Source organism: Oncorhynchus gorbuscha, linkage group LG03 (genome assembly GCF_021184085.1).
Source record: "Oncorhynchus gorbuscha isolate QuinsamMale2020 ecotype Even-year linkage group LG03, OgorEven_v1.0, whole genome shotgun sequence".
NCBI classification, from domain to species: Eukaryota; Metazoa; Chordata; class Actinopteri; order Salmoniformes; family Salmonidae; genus Oncorhynchus; species Oncorhynchus gorbuscha.
The window spans coordinates 39,866,575-39,885,713 of NC_060175.1; the positions used below are offsets into that span (position 1 = coordinate 39,866,575).

Below are 19,139 nucleotides of genomic sequence, written 5' to 3' on the forward strand. Positions count from 1 at the left end.
ATATGTTGGCTGATATGTTGGCTGATATGTTGGCTGATATGTTGGCTGATACGTTGGCTGATATGTAGCTGATATGTTGGCTGATATGTTGGCTGATATGTTGGCTGATATGTAGCTGATATGTTGGCTGATATGTTGGCTGATACGTTGGCTGATACGTTGGCTGATATGTTGGCTGATATGTAGCTGATATGTTGGCTGATATGTTGGCTGATACGTTGGCTGATATGTTGGCTGATATGTAGCTGATATGTTGGCTGATATGTTGGCTGATATGTTGGCTGATATGTAGCTGATATGTTGGCTGATATGTTGGCTGATACGTTGGCTGATACGTTGGCTGATACGTTGGCTGATATGTTGGCTGATATGTTGGCTGATACGTTGGCTGATACGTCGGCTGATATGTTGGCTGATATGTTGGCTGATATGTTGGCTGATATGTTGGCTGATATGCGCAGTAGAGAGACTGAGAGGCAGAAGGACATAGAGAAGAACGGCTGCATCAACGACCTTCTTCAGTCGTGAGTTGCACATGTGTGTCAGGGCAGCAGCAACACAGCTAGTCTACACGCTAACCACCAAATACTACAATATCCACGCAAACCACGAGCCAGCCAGCCATATATCATGGGTTAGAAGATGATGAATATTATATTATGAGGTTATTATTTGAAAGGAGCATTGAAGATAAATCAATCAGTGAGGTAAATGGAGCTAGCTAACAGCAGATTTACATCAATCATCAACGTCAATGATCTGTTTATAGCCCACCCTCTTTTCCTGAAGTCATGGCTTTGGAGGCACTGTAACTAGCTTCCAATGTGTGATGATGATGATGAGTGAGTGTGTTGGTGCAGAAGTAAATAGGCCTATGCAAAATAAAATGCTACATTTGATATGTTATGAATTTCGAGAGCATCTGACCCCTGAAAGGTCTGTGCATGGCCCTGCCTGTGGCAAGAACACACACACGTCTCAGATAGATGCCTGACCAGGATCCTGCCTTCTCCTCTGTCTCTCCTCTGCCTCAGCCAGGCCAGATGTGGCCTCTTATCAGGAGATGGAAACTTCAGCTCTAATCATTATCATTTCCCCATGCTAGATTTATAGACCAGTTGGGATTTATAGTCCACTCCTGAACGGCTGGAATAGGAGTGGGGAGCAGAGAGAAAGACACACACACCACCATGTACTCTCTTTCCCATTATCGTGTACTATCTAGAACCAGCTGTCCCCATAGGAGAACCCTTTGAAGAACCCTTTCTGGTTCAAGGTAGAACCCTGTTGGTTCAGGTAGAACCGTTTTGGGTGGGAACCCAAAAGAGTTCTACATGGAACCAAAAAAGTGTTCCTATGGGGACAGCTGAAAACCCCTTTTGGAACAGTTATTCTAAGAGTTTGGGGCTAGTCCTGCAGGCTTTAGCCACCTGCAAATTACAACTTAGTACTTGAAGAGTTAAGACTATGTTCCTTCAGCCCATTGTGTGTGTGTGTGTGTGTCAGGGGGAGGGCCGTACAGCCTCTAGTAGAAAGCCTTTAATCCTGGGGCTGTCAGACCCAAACCCGGCTTGACGTCCCATTGATGTGTAACAGAACAAAACACAGGGCCCCTCACTAAGCCCCCGACCCGGGCCCCTCAGCCCCCAGCCACCCCGACAATACCACAGAGGAGGGCATTTTTCAGCCAGTACACACACACACACACACACACACACACACACACACACACACACACACACACACACACACACACACACACACACACACACACACACACACACACACTTAAATGCACACACGCAGGCACACACACAGGGGAGGGCATTCCTCAGCCCCTCAGAGCCTCGTCTTAAAGGGGAAAAGGCAACCACTAAACAACACACATTCAGAGTAAATACATTACCATACACAACAACACAATTTTAATTCTCAAGGAAGGACTTTCCATTGGAGCAACAATATTTTTTCCCATATCATTTGTTTATAAATTCTCGGCTGACAACAACAGCCTACAATATACAGTTTATCCTTAGTTGTTTGGTAATGATAAGGTAAGAAAGTTGTACTAAAATCTAAGTAAGATATTTATTCTAAGTTATAAGTAAGTCATTTATATTATTTACAATATTCTTCACAATTCTGAACTTAGCACTGTACAACAGAGGAAAAATCACACACACCCACCAACATCATCTATCCATCGTCCATCCATCCACACACTTCCAAATTATGTAGGACGTACAGGACTAGTGTGTGTGTGTGTGTGTGTGTGTGTGTGTGTGTGTGTGTGTGTGTGTGTGTGTGTGTGTGTGTGTGTGTGTGTGTGTGTGTGTGTGTGTGTGTGTGTGTGTGTGTGTGTGTGTGTGTGTGTGTGTGTGTGTGTGTGTGTGTGTGTGTGTGTGTGTGTGTGTACATGTGTACCACTGACCGTCCATTAACAACACTGCTCCACATCTACTCTTTCATATTCATGAGACACATATTTCTCTCCCACTTTCTCTCTCTCCATCCCTCTCCCTCACACACACAGCCACCCAATCCGTACAAATTAAAAGTAGGCCTTGGGTCAATTATCACTGGAGCTGGGAGTATGCTCATAAGAGAGCAGAGAAACAAGGTAGGGAGAGGTCATGGAACTGTGGTGCCATTGAGGAGGACTCAGGTAGAATAAATAGACACAAAAATACATACACATCATCTGGGTTGAAAAGCAGCAGCGTTTTCACTGTGTGGGTAGGAGAGATAGAGAAAGAGAGAGACCTCTGTCTATGTTAAGCTGTACTGTCTTATGTTTCCAGAAGGCCTGCGCTTATGGTCCTGTGCCTTCCAAATTGTGCACTTGTTCACACTTTGGATCCCTCAAGCCCATGTCTCCACCAATCCAATGCTTTTTTGATGTGTGGGAAATAACAAGTGTACACTTCAGGAGAAAGACGATATTAAGATAGTAAGACATTTAAACGTGTTAACCCTCGCAAGGCTAATGGCCCAAGCAACATCCCTTGCCACGTCCTCAGAACATCCGCAGACCAGCTAGCTGGTGTGTTTCTGGACATTTTCAATCTCTCCCTGTCCCAGTCTGCTGTCCCCACATGCTTCAAGATGGCCACCATTGTTCCTGTACCTAAGGTAACTGAACTAAATGACTATCGCCTCATAGCACTCACTTCTGTCATCATTAAGTGCTTTGAGAGACTAGTCAAGGATCATATCACCTCCACCTTACCTGACACCCTAGACCCACTCCAATTTGCTTACCGCCCCAATAGGTCCACAGAGGATGCAATTGCCATCACACTGCACACTGCCATATCCCATCTGGTCAAGAAGAATACCTATGTAAGAATGCTGTTCATTGACTATAGCTGTGCATTCAACACTATAGTACCCTCCAAGCTCATCATTAAGCTTGAGGCCCTGGGTCTCAACCCCGCCCTGTGTAATTGGGTCCTGGACTTCCTGACGGGCCGCCCCCAGGTGGTGAAGGTAGGAAACAATATCTCCACTTTGCTGATCCTCAACCCTGGGGCCCCACAATGGTGCGTGCTCATCCCCCTCCTGTACTCCCTGTTCACCCATGGCTGCGTGGCCATGCACGCCTCCAACTCAATCATCAAGTTTGCAAACGACTCAACAGTAGTAGGCTTGATTACCAACAACAACGAGACAGCCTACAGGGAGGAGGTGAGGGCTCTCAGAGTGTGGTGTCAGGAAAACAACCTCTCACTCAACGGCAACAAACCAAAGGAGATAATCGTGGACTTCGGGAAACAGCAGAGGGAGCACCCCCTCTGTACAAATCACAAACAAACTGAATTGGTACACTCACACAGACAGTGTGGTGAAGAAGGCGCAACAGCGCCTCTTCAACCTCAGGAGGCTGAAGAAATGTGGCTTGTCACCTAAAACCCTCACAACCTTTTACAGATGCACAATTGAGAGCATCCTGTCGGGCTGTATCACCGCCTGGTACGGCAACTGCACAGCCCACAATCACACGACTCTCCAGAGCAGTCTGCCCAACGCGTCACCAGGGGCAAACTACCTGCCCACAAGGACACCTACAGCACCCGATGTCACAGGAAGGCCAAATAGATCATCAAGGACAACAACCACCCAGGCCACTGCCTGTTCACTCCGCTGCCATCCAGAAGGCGAGGTCAGTACAGGTGCATCAAAGCTGGGACCGAGAGACTGAAAAACAGCTTCTATCTCAAGTCCATCAGACTGTTAAACAGCCAACACTAACACAGAGAGGCTGCTGCCTACAGACTTGAAATCATTGTCCATTTTAATAAATGGATCACTAGTCACTTTAATAAGGCCACTTTAATAATGTGTTTGCATTACTCATCTCATATGTATATACTGTGTTTTAAACCCCTACAACTCATCCAGAACGCCGCAGCCCGTCTGGTGTTCAACCTTCCCAAGTTCTCTCACGTCACCCCGCTCCTCCGCTCTCTCCACTGGCTTCCAGTTGAAGCTCGCATCCGCTACAAGACCATGGTGCTTGCCTACGGAGCTGTGAGGGGAACGGCACCTCAGTACCTCCAGGCTCTGATCAGGCCCTACACCCAAACAAGGGCACTGCGTTCATCCACCTCTGGCCTGCTCGCCTCCCTACCACTGAGGAAGTACAGTTCCCGCTCAGCCCAGTCTAAACTGTTCGCTGCTCTGGACCCCCAATGGTGGAACAAACTCCCTCACGACGCCAGGACAGCGGAGTCAATCACCACCTTCCGGAGACACCTGAAACCCCACCTCTTTAAGGAATACCTAGGATAGGATAAGTAATCCTTCTCACCCCCCCCCACCCTTTAAGATTTAGATGCACTATTGTAAAGTGACTGTTCCACTGGATGTCATAAGGTGAATGCACCAATTTGTAAGTCGCTCTGGATAAGAGCGTCTGCTCAATGACTTAAATGTAAATGTAAATGTATTGCATCTTGCCTATGCTGCTCTGTCATTGCTCATCCATATATTTATATGTATATATTCTTATTCCATTCCTTAGATTTGTGTGCATTAGGTAGTTGTTGTGTAATTATTAGATTTCTTGTTAGATACTGCCGCACTGTCGAAACTAGATGTAAAAGCATTTCGCTACACTCGCATTAACATCTGCTAACCATGTGTATGTGTCCAATAAAATGTGATTTGATATTATTGAGATGCATCCATTGACCCAGAAACAGCTTCTTTTCATCATACACAGCTCAGTCTACTTCACATTCTCTTTCTCAACAGCTGTCACGTTCTGACCTTTATTTCCTGTGTTTTGTATTTAGTTAGTATGGTCAGGGCGTGAGTTGGGTGGGCAGTCTATGTTTGTTTTTCTATGATTTGGGTATTTCTATGTTTCGGCCTAGTATGGTTCTCAATCAGAGGCAGGTGTCATTAGTTGTCTCTGATTGAGAATCATACTTAGGTAGCCTGGGTTTCACTGTGTGTTTGTGGGTGACTGTTCCTGTCTCTGTGTTTGCACCAGATAGGACTGTTTTAGGTTTTCTCACGTTTGTTGTTTTTGTTAGTTATCTCATGTGTAGTTTCTTTATAAATTAAAGAACATGAATAACCACCATGCTGCTTTTTGGTCCGCTTCTCTTTCACCAGAAAACCCTTACAACAGCCATATTGTTCTTAGTTCTGGCCTCGCACAGTTTGGTCATTTCATGAATTCATGTTCTCCCTTATTGCATCGACTGTATTGTCTTCAGCTATTATGCTGAACATTAATTAACGGCAGTATATATAACTTTATCAACAAAGTAATTTTCTAACTAATATCATGGATATTTTGGTTGGAGTCATTTATTTCACGTTAGTGTCATGTTTTGTCTTATATTGTCTTGTCATTTTGCTTTTCCCTCTGTTCGTTTCCCCCTGCTGGTCTTTTTAGGTTCGTTCCCCTTTTTCTCTCTCCCTTCCTCTCTCTCTTCTCTCTATCGTTCCGTTCCTGCTCCCAGCTGTTCCTATTCCCCTAATCAATCATTTAGTCTTCCCACACCTGTTCCCTATCTTTTCCCCTGATTAGAGTCCCTATTTCTCCCCTTGTTTTCCTTTTCTGCCCTGTCGGATCCTTGTCTATTGTTCACCGTGCTGTGTCTGTGTATCGCCGTGTCGTGTTTCCCTCAGATGCTGCGTGGTGAGCAGGTGTCTGAGTCTGCTACGGTCAAGTGCCTTCCCGAGGCAACCTGCAGTTCATGATCGAGTCTCCAGTCTGTTCTCGTCATTACGAGTGGAATTGTGCTTTATGATTGTATATTTACTTTACTGGATTAAAGACTCTGTTTTCGCCAAGTCGCTTTTGGGTCCTCATTCACCTGCATAACAGTTAGGGCATAGGCCTAGGCTACAAGTTAGGTTGGTTTCACCGTGCTCTCACACAAGCTTTTGGTTTATGAAACTTTATTTAGCACTTACTTTACATGAACCGCTAAATACTATACATTTTGCAGTCATTAAAAGTCATGTTAAAATTAGCTAGCTAGCTAACAACTGTAAATATGTATTTGCGAGACAAGTGTTTATTGTGAAAATGTATTTGTTTTCAATAAATATGGAAGACTGAATATAGTTTACATGTTGTCAACAATCTAAGCCAACACCTTCTGATTTCTCCCTTATTTGTGCATCTGTCGGTATTGTTGCTAAACAACCAACCCGTCTATTGAGGGGATTTGATTAATGTCCCGGGCCTGCCCCGGGTTATTGCGTTCGCTTTAGAACCGGGCTGCTTCCCGGGCGTGAGCCAGGTGCTCCGTTTTGGTTGACGGCAAAGACGGCTCAAAATAAAAGTGATGTACGCTACCGTTTAAAAGTTTGGGGTCACATAGAAATCTCCTTGTTTTTGAAAGAAAAACACATTTTTTGTCCATTAAAATAACATCAAATTGATCATAAATACAGTATATATATTGTTAATGCTGTAAATGACTATTGTAGCTGGAAACGGCAGATTTCTTTATGGAATATCTACATAGGCGTACAGAGCCCCATTATCAGCAACCATCACTCCTGTGTTCCAACGGCACGTTGTGTTATCTAATCCAAGTTTATCATTTATAAAGGATAATAGATCATTAGAAATCCCTTTTGCAATTGTTAGCACAGCTGAAAACTGCTGTCCTGATCAAAGAAGAAATAAAACTGTCCTCCTTTAGACTAGTGGAGTATATGGAGCATCAGCATTTGTGGGTTCGATTACAGGCTCAAAATGGCCAGCAACAAATAACTTTCTTCGAAAATTTGTCAGTCTATTCTTGTTCTGAGAAATGAAGGCTAATCCATGCGAGACATTCCCAAGAAACTGAAGATCTCATACAAAGATGTGTACTAATCCCTTTACAGAACAGCGCAAACTGGCTCTAACCAGAATAGAAAGAGGAGTGTGAGGCCCCGGTGCACAACTGAGCAAGAGGACAAGTACATTAGTGTCTAGTTTGAGAAACAGATGCTTCACAAGTCCTCAACTGGCAGCTTCATTAAAGTACCCACAAACACCAGTCTCAACGTCAACAGTGAAGGGGCGACTCTGGGATGCTGGCCTTCTAGGCAGAGTTGCAAAGTTATCAGACTTGCAAATAAAAATAAAAGATTAAGATGGGCAAAAGAACACAGACACGGAACAGAGGAACTCTGCCAAGTGTGACAAAACCTCACATTTTTGATATGCCACACCTGTTACATGTTGTGTTTATATTTTTGTTCAGTGTAAATAATAATCTTGAAGTGCAGTGTAATTTGAAATAGCTGATGAAACGTTTAAAGTCGATATGGGTCTATCTGAAGAAATCATTCGGCTGATATCCTCCATGCCTGTGTCATCTTGTGGTGGTCAAGAAACTTACGCAGTCTTTGCGCTCACATTAACAATAGTTGTCTGGCTATAATGCGACATAATAAAATACTACATTTTGGCAAATGTTCCAGTTTAGCGTCTCGTTCTTGTCCGTTTAAAACGTTTGTTTTTTAAACTATTAGCTGCAGCTCTTGATTAAATAATTGCAATGATAATGGCCATACATTCTGCCCAGACAAAGGTCGCCTTTAGTTTGGAGGATTATTAATCAAATTAAAAACAGTAACAAGCTTTAATTAAACACGCAAAAGGCACAGAGGAAGAGAGGGCATTTCTATGGTCGCACCTCTCCCGCTGCTGCTCCAGTTCAGTGGATGGTGGTTCTTGCCGCCACCGGACTTGATAAACACGTTTGATGCTGGTTGTTTGCCCAATGAAACCAAGCCTTTAGTGTTCCGGGCGATAGGGACCGCATCAGAGCAAATGATGCTTTATCCCTAACCGCTTCATTAGAGCTCTCTTATTCCCACATTAGTTTATAGTAAGAAACAACTTTTATCACGCGACGTAATCAGCGGCCAGAAGAATAGAACATACGGACTATGTGAAGATTTTCCTTTTGTCTTATGTCTTGTTTGGGTAACAATATATGGCTCAGCACAATACCAGACTTCATCATACAGTCATACCAGCAACCATGTGGTAAATAGTGTGTTCATCTTCATTCCAAAACTCAATTTCGAAATTAGGGGATGCTTTCATCAAGAGTAGGCTATAGACCAACATAGTGTTTTTATAATTCTTACTATAAGGGATTAAAGTTTTCCAATGCCTATAGGCGAATTATTTTGTACAAACCACTCCATGTTGTGCTTCATGTTTAAATGATCATATTATCACTATTGAAATGAATTTCGTTCAATTATGCAGATGTTAATTTAGGCACTGGACTCAATGTAAGTTTCTTTTTTCCCCCAAAGCAATAGAAAGGTTTCTTCTTAATATGAATAATTTCAAGTGCTTATTATTCGAAATTGCTCACGAAATCGGATTCATTGAGTGAATCTTTATCATGCATTAACACCGTTAGATATTACTGTGCACGTTAGGCCTATGACACTGTATATTAATGGACGGATTATCAAGAGCTGGTTATGTTCGAGGGCACGGGCTTTCAGCTTTACGCAGCTTCCACATCAATGTCATGTGTGGAGTTGGTCACAGGGGTGACCTATCCCAGTTAATAACCAGAGGATGTAACCGTTTTTAGCTTCACCAAACCATACGTATGCCTACTGGACTATGAGCGCATAGAGTCATTGCACCTGCCTTTCAACGGCAGAAATCGTCAAGGTGAGCTCATGACATTGCAGAACTTGGAGTAAAAATAATAAAACGCTTTGTGTTGTCATTTATGGTTGACGAATTTGGTTTTGTCGTTTAATTTAATCAGTAGACTAGGAAACGTGTGATGGTTCCGTATTTTACCGTTTACATCGTCACACTCACAGGTTGAAATAGACGAAGAAAACGTCAAAACATGCCGGAGGCCAACGGCAGGCTAATCAGAACAATTTAGTGGGCTTTCAATTATCTGTTGCCTAGTTCAAATTCACTGAGATTTACATATACATAAATACTACATCACTCAATTGATTCTCTACGCAATTCGTTCATCACAGTGCTCTAGGCCTATGCGTAGTACAATACCTATAGGCTACACATTGGTCTATGAGCATAACATTGTTTTAGTAGCCTATAGCAAGAATTATTGTGACTTAGCCTAGTATGCCTTTGCTGCATATTGTGTATTTTCACGAATAAGACAATCACGCCAACCCATTATAATGGAATCGGATGTTGTTTTACTGTAAAATATATTAGGCCTACATACTATTCAATAAAAGCCACACTGACAGATAGTTTTACCTAATGGCTTTTTCAGTCTGTAAACGGCTTGTAAATTGTATGATTGCGTCCCCTGGTGGTGATCTAGCAAACTACACCACAGATCGTAGCAGGCAAGTGAAGCATGCTGCACCTTTTAGCACATCTGGTTGAACTTAGTCACACACTTCCTCAATTGTCAAGTCTTTGTTATAAATTTAATGTGCATGTAGACTAGTTTGATTGAATGATTGCAGTTATATGTCTCTGCAAAAATTGTGAAACAATGCATTATAAACTAAATTGAATACATTATTTAAACATTAAACTGAATAAAGGTCACTATCCCAAGTCTTGTCCCTTCGTTATCCCTGGCCCTTCCTTGATCCCTGCCCCTCCCCTGATTCCTGCCCCTCCCCTGATCCCTGCCCCTCCCCTGATCCCTGCCCCTCCCCTGATCCCTGTCCCTTCCCTGATCCCTTCCCTGATCCCTGTCCCTCCCCTGATCCCTGTCCCTTCCCTGATCCCTGTCCCTCCCCTGATCCCTGTCCCTCCCCTGATCCCTGTCCCTCCCCTGATCCCTGTCCCTATCCTGATCCCTGTCCCTTCCCTGATCCCTGTCCCTCCCCTGATCCCTGTCCCTCCCCTGATCCCTGTCCCTTCCCTGATCCCTGTCCCTTCCCTGATCCCTGTCCCTTCCCTGATCCCTGCCCTGATCCCTGTCCCTTCCCTGCAGATCCCTGTTCTTCCTCTGCAGATCCCTGGTCATGCTCCTCCTGAGGAGTTGCTTCAGCCTCCTCGAGGAAGGTACGAAAGTGCTCTTCTGTGTTGAGCTCAGGTTTCTTCAGCAGCAGGTGACATTTTGGCAGATAGTAGGCCACCATCAGCCCCATGTTACTGAGAAAACTGACAGACACATGAACGATGGAGCGGTCTTTGTCATTCAGACCGGTGTAGATGGGGATGAAGACCACCCAAACCATGCAGTAGGTCAGGGTGGAGAAGGTGATATCTCTGGCCAGGTTGTACTCTCGAACGCTCTTCACAGACATGAAGGTGCACATGAAGGATGTGAGGGCGAGGAGGCCATTGAAGCTCTGCATCAGGCCCAGACCTAAAATGGGTTCCACAGGGCATCGCAGGAACTTCCTCACAAAGGTCACCTTCATCTTGGCCAGGTACTGGGATAGAGAGGGCCCTTCCTGGACATAGTACCCACAGATCCCTGCCTGCACTCCACAGCAGGCCAATACTAGCAGACAGCCTCCAGGGCCTCTCAGTGTATCCAGCTGAAAAGGAGCCTTGCCAGGGAATTCTGTCACGTACACAATCTGAGGGAGGACAGAGAATGAGCTACTCCAGGATTCATGATACTCTGCGTCTTCCTCGCTCATATTCATCCAAATGTCTCCTGAACTGTTGGATTTTTTTATCAAAGAAAACCTATTTAGCTATATAATATCTCCATGATTCATGTCTGTTTTGTGTTCCACAGGTCTAGGCCTTACCTGCAGTGAGATGGCTAGGATGGTGGACAGGGTGACCGTTTGGAAAAGAGAGCTGAGGGGCAGCTGCAGACGACACACCAGCTCCCCCGGCTGGCCCAGGAACAGCAGCAGGCAGGCACAGCCCCCCATCAGGCTGAGGAGGGTCACACCACCCAGGGCCCCCCCGGAGGCTCTCACCAGTGGAGACCCCCGGTGCTGCAGGAGAAGGACCCCTACAGCCCCCTGACAGACCAGCAGCACCAGCATGGCCAGCAGCAACCCCAGAGACTCAGGCTGGCTCCAGGTCAGGAAGTCAAAGGTTGGCTCGGTGCAGTTGGTGCTACGTACCAGGGACCACTGGCCATCTAGACACTGGGTACACTGGATGTCCACTTGGAGACAGAGAGGGAGCAGAGACGTGGTTAGAATAATAGAATGATAGAACCAGATAAGAGTAGAAAGTCTTATAAGACCACCACTCACATCTTTCAATTTTGTCAATTTATTGGGCATTTTTTAAACACAATGTTGGCAGTGTGTGACAAAGGTGTAAAGCTGTTAGTCTGTTCATCTGTTAGTTTCAGCATGTTGCTCAAGGAAAATATCAAATAAATCTACAAAACCAAATCACAAGAGTGATGGCCTCTGAATTGATGGATGTCATTGCTGTGAGTGTGAATCACCCACATGTGCCATTCTGGAAGGTGCCCGGTAAACAGTCAATACAGTCATAGCAGCAGGAATGGAAGCCTTTCAATCTGCGCACCTGGCCAGGGCCACACTCAGAGGAACAGGTAGACTCAGGGGCCTGCAGCAGAGGTGGGGTCAGAGAGGATGTGGTGGTCAACACCACAGGAGGCTGCTGAAGGGAGGACGGCTCATAATAACTGCCGGAACAGAGCGAATGGAATGGCATCAAACACACAAAAACCATGTTGTTGTTTTTTTATACAATTCCACAAATTCCGCTCCAGCCATTACCACGACCCTTTCCTCCCCAATTAAGGTGCCACCAACCTCCTGTGGTAAACACACTTAAATGAATACTTTTTTATGTCAAACATTTGAGCAGCTATAACCAATAGTGGTGAAAATTGAGTTTGGTGCATAAAAGGAAAATGCAATCTACTCTACCTGAAGGAACTTAGAAAAGTTACCACTTTGTGGAGCATAGCTGGCACATTAAAAAGGCTTACTCCCAGAGGTAAAAATGTGAAAGGCCAATCAAATCCAACATTATGTTTGACGAGGAGATGGGGCGGAGATTACCTTAGTACTGCCTGTATGCCATTGGATGAGGGTGTTGTTAATTGACAGGTTCTTATAGAATGTGCCGACATCTTTGAAACTCAGACTGTTGTTTCTCCAGACCCACTGGAGTATGTTGTAGCCAATGTTTGGGTTTCCATTACTGTCAAACTCAAAATGACTTCCATTTAGACTGAAGTTTACCTTCTTCAGCACCTCCAACAGCTGCAGGGGAGAGTGTTGTTCATGACATTTGTAAAAGTATCCTTGAACAGTCTCACATAATCATTATCTGGAGAAAAAAAAGTAACTCTGAGGGAGAATGTACCTGCCAGGGATAGACTTTGATTTTAGCGCCCCTCTGGCAACTATTGGCATTGCACCCGAGCAGATTGTGCAGTGCGTGTGCAACGCTGTAGATGGCAGCATAGACACTGAAAGCTGACCTCAGCAGTATGGGCTCTGTCACTAGACGTACGTTGTCTGGGGACAGGTTCCAGCAGTCTGGGCACTGGTTCATACCACGGGTTGACTCTGTATCTGGTGAGGGCTGCCTGGCCCTCTCCTCTCTGATCCTGGAGAAGAGTTCACTGGTGTAGGGTGTGAGCAGGGCCAGGGTCTGGCTCTGGACTGCGAAGGCAATGATAGTGCCCACAGTGTGGATGTTTGGGAGAGTTGATACGTCTCTGTGCAGGGCCCACGCATCGCTGGCCACCCACACACCTGTCAGATTCCTCCTGATCACCTGATCACAAACAGCATGTTGGTATTGTAGCAATAGTCATTGAAATTGTTAAAATGTTTATAAAACTATTGTAATAAATTAAATAGTTGGAAAATTGATTAAGAAACCCCAAACTTTTCACATTTGTTATAATCTATCAGATATTGACTGAATTATAGCACATGCACGTTGCTACTTACAGACAAATGTTATAATCTGAATTTAGATACTGTAAATGAGTTGCATTAATGTACTTTAAAAACAGTCAAACCAATGGCTGCATAAAGCTTTTTGAAAAGCTTGTGAGATTTTGTTTTACAATTTTGTCAGTCTCCAGAACTCTTATGTGGCTTGCTATCTCACTGACCTCAGTGAAGAAGGCTCTGGCAGGCTGGGAGAGGGAAAAGACCACCACCACTCCCACCTTGGCCTCTGCGATGTGGTCCAGGATCTCTCTGACCACTGGCTGTGGGTCACGGTACAAAGGGATTAACCCCTCGTAGCCCACACAGATGGAGCTCCTTGCTGCCAGGGTGGAGAACTGGCGCTGGCCCTGGCGTCCGTACTCATCCTCACTGCCCACCACGGCCACCCAGTTCCACTGGAACCTGTTCAGCAGATACACCATGGCCTCCACCTGCCTCTTGTCACTGGGCACGGTGCGCAGGAACGATGGGTACATACTCTTGTCACTGAACATGTCACTAGTTGCGAGGTAGCTGATCTACAGAGGACAGAGGGATGATGGTAAGGAGACATAAGTAGCAACGGTAGATACAAAAAGCAATTATGTCTCCACTGCAGTTGGATCTCACATTACCATCTGTGTTCCACCACAGCACCCAGTTCAATCAAAATCATATTCCACCATCTGTGTTCCACCATAGCACCCAGTTCAATCAAAATCATATTCCACCATCTGTGTTCCACCACAGCACCCAGTTCAATCAAAATCATATTCCACCATCTGTGTTCCACCACAGCACCCAGTTCAATCAAAATCATATTCCACCATCTGTGTTCCACCACAGCACCCAGTTCAATCAAAATCATATTCCACCATCTGTGTTCCACCACAGCACCCAGTTCAATCAAAATCATAATTACCATCTGTGTTCCACCACAGCACCCAGTTCAATCAAAATCATAATTACCATCTGTGTTCCACCACAGCACCCAGTTCAATCAAAATCATAATTACCATCTGTGTTCCACCACAGCACCCAGTTCAATCAAAATCATATTCGAGGGATTGTCAAACAATGGACAAATCGGAAATCCTCATTTTGCATCACATTATATGAGGATGACGTTGTTTGCATTGAAATATAGAATTCCATCATGTGACCATACTAACCTGTGGTATGAGGAAGAATCCCAATAGTTTTCCTATGACTGAGACCATCTCTGAGGTGGATGGGCCGATGACAGCCGCCACACGGGTCACATAGTCTGTGTAGTTACACATGACGGCCAGCTCTCGGGTGGAGTCCTCAGTGAGGAAGAGGAGTGTGGGCTTCACGATGACGGCAGACTGCTTGCAGGTGTCGAAGATCTCATAGCCCAGCCTGATGCCAGGGAGTAGGGTGGAGTTGGCGTTGATCTCATCCACTGTGTACTTCATCACCAGGGCCATACCTAGCCCATGCTCATTAATCCTGCCAGGCGAAGCACAGACAGGGAGGGGTTGTTACTGCTGTGCTATAATTCAATAATTCTAATCATTTAAACGAATGAGAAGCAAGCACTAATTCGAATGAGATATGCAGAATCGGCTAATATGATTACAGTATAAAGACACTTGACATAGGGCAAAAATCATATTCAGCAAAAAGGATCTTGAGTTACTGAACCTGTCACAGCTAATGTTGTCCGGCTTCACTCTGTGGCTCAGGTTGCTGGTGAGCTCGTTGATGGGGAAGAGCCCCCCGAGGAGGATGTCTCCAGAAGAGTTAAACAGGTTGGTAGTGATGTTCTGGAACCATGGTGGAGAGCTCTGACTACGCCCTGCTCCTAACACCCAGCATAGAACCAGCAGTCTTAATGGCACCGCCATGCTGCTGAGGGCAGGTAGAGGCAGGCTAGGGGTCATGGCAAACATCAGAGAGAACTTAAAGCAGGCATCGGCGAATGCCAGTGTAGAAAGATGCAATGAGAGAAAGAGAGAGGGTCAGAGGGAAAGAAAAAGAGAAACTCACCTGTACGTTCACAGCCCAGCGAGTCGATGCTGTACCTCCTGTGTCGCCTGTGTTTTGATGGGTAGTGAATAAAGTACTTCGGATCAGGCTGCCCTGTACAAGTCTCACCAGAGGTGTGCTGTTGCTTTCAACATGACACCGCCGGAGGTGCATTTACATTTGTGGTACGCCCAAAGATGTTTGAAACAAGGCACCAACATATGGAAATTACCAGGCGACATGTCAGACACTTCCAGAGTATTTTCCTGACATTTGCTTGTGGTTGGCTGATTAGGCCTTGTCAGTATTGCACGTGGTTACGGGAGGTTAGACGAGACGAGCGCTTTAATACCACATGCCTGATATGCACAGGTAAGTCAGTTAAGAACCAATTCTTATTTTCAATGACAGCCTAGGAACAGTGGGTTAACTGCCTGTTCAGGGGCAGAACAGATTTGTACCTTGTCAGCTGGGGGGTTTGAACTTGCAACCTTCCGGTTACTAGTCCAACGCTCTAACCACTAGGCTGCCGCCCCAGGGTATAAGACAGTAAAACTTGAAAGGTGGCCTTGTGTGTTTTTGATGAGTTCCTGTGGTGTCTCCATTTCATAGGCATATAATATTTAGGAAAATCAGGTGTCAGGTGGCTAATCAACAGAAGCCAATTTGTCTCTCTCTTGTCCTTTTCTGCTGCCGATAGCACTCCGTTAGTACAAGCTGTTAAACATTTGCCAAAATCTATATTAGCATTCTATATCCACTTCTACCATTTGAATCTTAAAGTTAAGCTGGAGCTGCAGTTTGAGAGTTGAGATGTATTATATTTTCTCTCTCATCGGATGTTTTCATATTTGTATTCAGCCCGGATACTCAACAGTATTTTGCATTAACCTTTGCATGCCAAATTTTGGTCCATTTGCATCGAGATAGAACATCACATTTCCAGGTTCTTCCAGGTATTTTGCATGAAACAAACACTTTTAACCTTAACACGCTCTTTTCAAAAGGTGTTACTCAGTATGATCACTACACCTTTGTACTGTATATAATAGGGCTGAACTTAAATGTACTTACTCACAGCTCTTTAATTGGGTGACAGAGGATCTGTCTGACAGACAGTGTATAGGTGTATTTGGACCCTAGTTAAGACAGGTACTGTAGTCTTCTATCTTGTCCGAGATCTTGACGTGAGTACACACATACCAATGCTTGTGATGAAACACAAGTGCGTCTACTTTCCACCCACGTTTTATTTATTTTTTACACCATGCTACTATTTCATTTTTATAATCAGTTTGTGATATAAAGCAAACTAACTAACTAACTGTTCATATACAGTGCATTCGGAAAGTATTCAGACGCCTTCACTTTTTCCACATTTTATTATGTTACAGCCTTATACTAAAATTGATTAAATACATGTTTTCCCTCATCACATAATGACAAAGAGAAAACGGCTTTGTAGACATTTTTGCAAATATATAACAAAAAACCATATTAACATAAGTATTGCTATGAGACTCCAAATTGAACTCAGGTGTATCATGTTTCCATTGGTCATCCATGAGATGATTCTACAACTTCAATTGATTGGACATGATTTGTAAAGGCACATACCTTTCTATAGGAAGGTCCCACAGTTGATAGTGAATGTCACAGCAAAAACCAAGCCATGAGGTTGAATGAATTGTCTGTAGAGCTCAGAGACAGGATTGTGTCATTGTACAGATCTGGGGAAGGGTACCAAAACATTTCTGAAGCATTAAAGGTCCCCAAGAATCTAGTAGCCTCCATCATTCTTAAATGGAAGAAGTTTGGAACCACCAAGACTCTTCCTCAAATGGAACAATCGGAGAAGGGCCTTGACCAGCGAGGTGACCAAGAACCCGATAGTCACTCAGACAGAACTCCAGAGTTCCTCTGTGGAGATGGGAGAACCTTACAGAAGGACAACCATCTCTGCAGCACTCGCCCAATCTGGCCTTTGTGGTAGAGTGGCCAGACAGAAGCCACTCCTCAGTAAAAGGCACGTGACAGCCCGCTTGGAGTTTGCCAAAAACCACCTAAAGGACTTTCCGCCAATGAGAAACAAGATTCTCTGGGCTGATGAAACCAAAACACCAAGTCCTTGGCCTGAATGCCAAGCATTGCGTCTGGAGGAAACCAGGCCCCTTCCCTACGATGAAGCATGGGGTTGGCAGCATCATGCTGTGGGGATGTTTTTCAGCGACAGGGTCTCGGAGACTAGTCAGGATCGAGGGAAAGATGAACGGCGGAAAGTACTGAGAGATCCTTGCTGAAAACCTGCTCCAGAGCGCTCAGGACCTCAGACTGGGGTGATGGTTCACCTTCCAACAGGACAACAATCCTAAGTACACAGCCAAGATAACACAGGAGTGTCTTCGGGACAAGTCTCTGAATGTCCTCAAGTGGCCCAGCCACAGCCCGGACTTGAACCCGATCAAGCATCTCTGGGGAGTCCTGAAAATAGCTGTGCAGCAATGCTCGCCATCCAACCTGACAGAGCTTGAGAGGATCTGCAGAGAAGAATGGGAGAAACTCCCCAGATACAGGTGTGCCAAGCTTGTAGCGTCATACCCAAGAAGGCTCGAGGCTGTAATCGCTGCCAAATGTGCTTCAACTCTGAGTAAAGGGTCTGAATACCTATGGAAATGTGATATTTCAGTTGTTTTTTACATTTGCAAAAATTCCTAAAAACCTGTTTTTCTTTGTCATTATGGGGTATTGTATGTAGATTGATGAGGATTTTAACCCCTTTTAGAATAAGTCTGTACAGTAACAAAATGTGGTTAAAGTCAAGGGGTCTGAATACTTTCCAAATGCACTGTATATATTTTGGGATGTTTGCTTGTGTTCACTCCTATGAGGTGGGTTTTATGTGTGTGCTTCTGTGCACAGTGTTCCTTTGTTACAACAAGACATTGTTTGGGCAGTAGACTCAGATAAACACTTTGTGAATGGATGTTTTTGTTTGGTTCTTCAGTAGCTTAAGCCATGAGTCCACCTCCAGCCTTCCTAAAACATTCTTGTGCTAAGGCACCAGGACACATACATACACACGTGTGCGTGCGCAAACACATACACAGACACATCTCGTTGAACATCTCATTCCAAAATCATGGGCATTAATGTGGAGTTGGTCCACCCTTTGATGCTATAACAGCTTCGACTCTTCTGGGAAGGCGGGGACTTGCTTCCATTCAGCCATAAGAGCATTAGTGAGGTCGGGCACTAGTGTTGGGTGATTAGGCCTTGCTGGTAGTCGCCATTCCAATTAATTCCAAAAGTGTTCGATGGGGTTGAGGTCAGGGCTCTGTGCAGGTCTGTCAAGTTCTTCTACACAGATTTTGACAAACCATTTCTGTATGGACCTCGCTTTGTGCACGGGGTCATTGTCATGCTGAAACAGGAAAGGGCCTTTCCCAAACTGTTGCCACAAGTTGGAAGCACATAATCGTTGAGAATGTCATTGTATGCTGTAGTGTTAATATTTCCCTTCATTGGAACTAAGGGGCTTAGCACGAACCATAAAAAACACCCCAGACCATTATTCCTCCTACATCAAACTTTACAGTTGGCACTATGCATTTGGACAGGTAGCATTCTCCTGGCATCCGCCAAACCTAGAGTCGTTCATTGGACTCCAGAGAGCGCATTTCCAATGTTCCAGATTCAAATGGCAGAGAGCTTTACACCACACATGGCATTGCGCATGGAAACCCATTTCATGAAGCTCCTGACAAAAAGTTATTTGGCCTGACGTTGCTTCCAGAGGCAGTTTGGAA

The 19,139-nt window shown here is 44.8% G+C and overlaps 1 protein-coding gene across 1 annotated transcript; it reads right to left on the minus strand.

Moving 5' to 3' along the window:
* Window positions 1-1,221: 1,221 nt before the first annotated feature.
* On the minus strand, window positions 1,222-15,490 carry LOC124016977 (taste receptor type 1 member 3-like). The gene is made up of 10 exons (XM_046332312.1): window positions 15,355-15,490; window positions 15,010-15,237; window positions 14,514-14,814; window positions 13,524-13,880; window positions 12,761-13,177; window positions 12,454-12,657; window positions 11,872-11,992; window positions 11,206-11,576; window positions 10,409-11,028; window positions 1,222-1,330 (listed from the first exon to the last, which is right to left on the minus strand). The coding sequence occupies exons 2-10, from the start codon at window positions 15,210-15,212 to the stop codon at window positions 1,222-1,224; spliced, it is 2,703 nt and encodes a 900-aa protein (XP_046188268.1). The 5' UTR covers window positions 15,213-15,237; window positions 15,355-15,490.
* Between the last annotated feature and the right edge of the window lie 3,649 nt (window positions 15,491-19,139).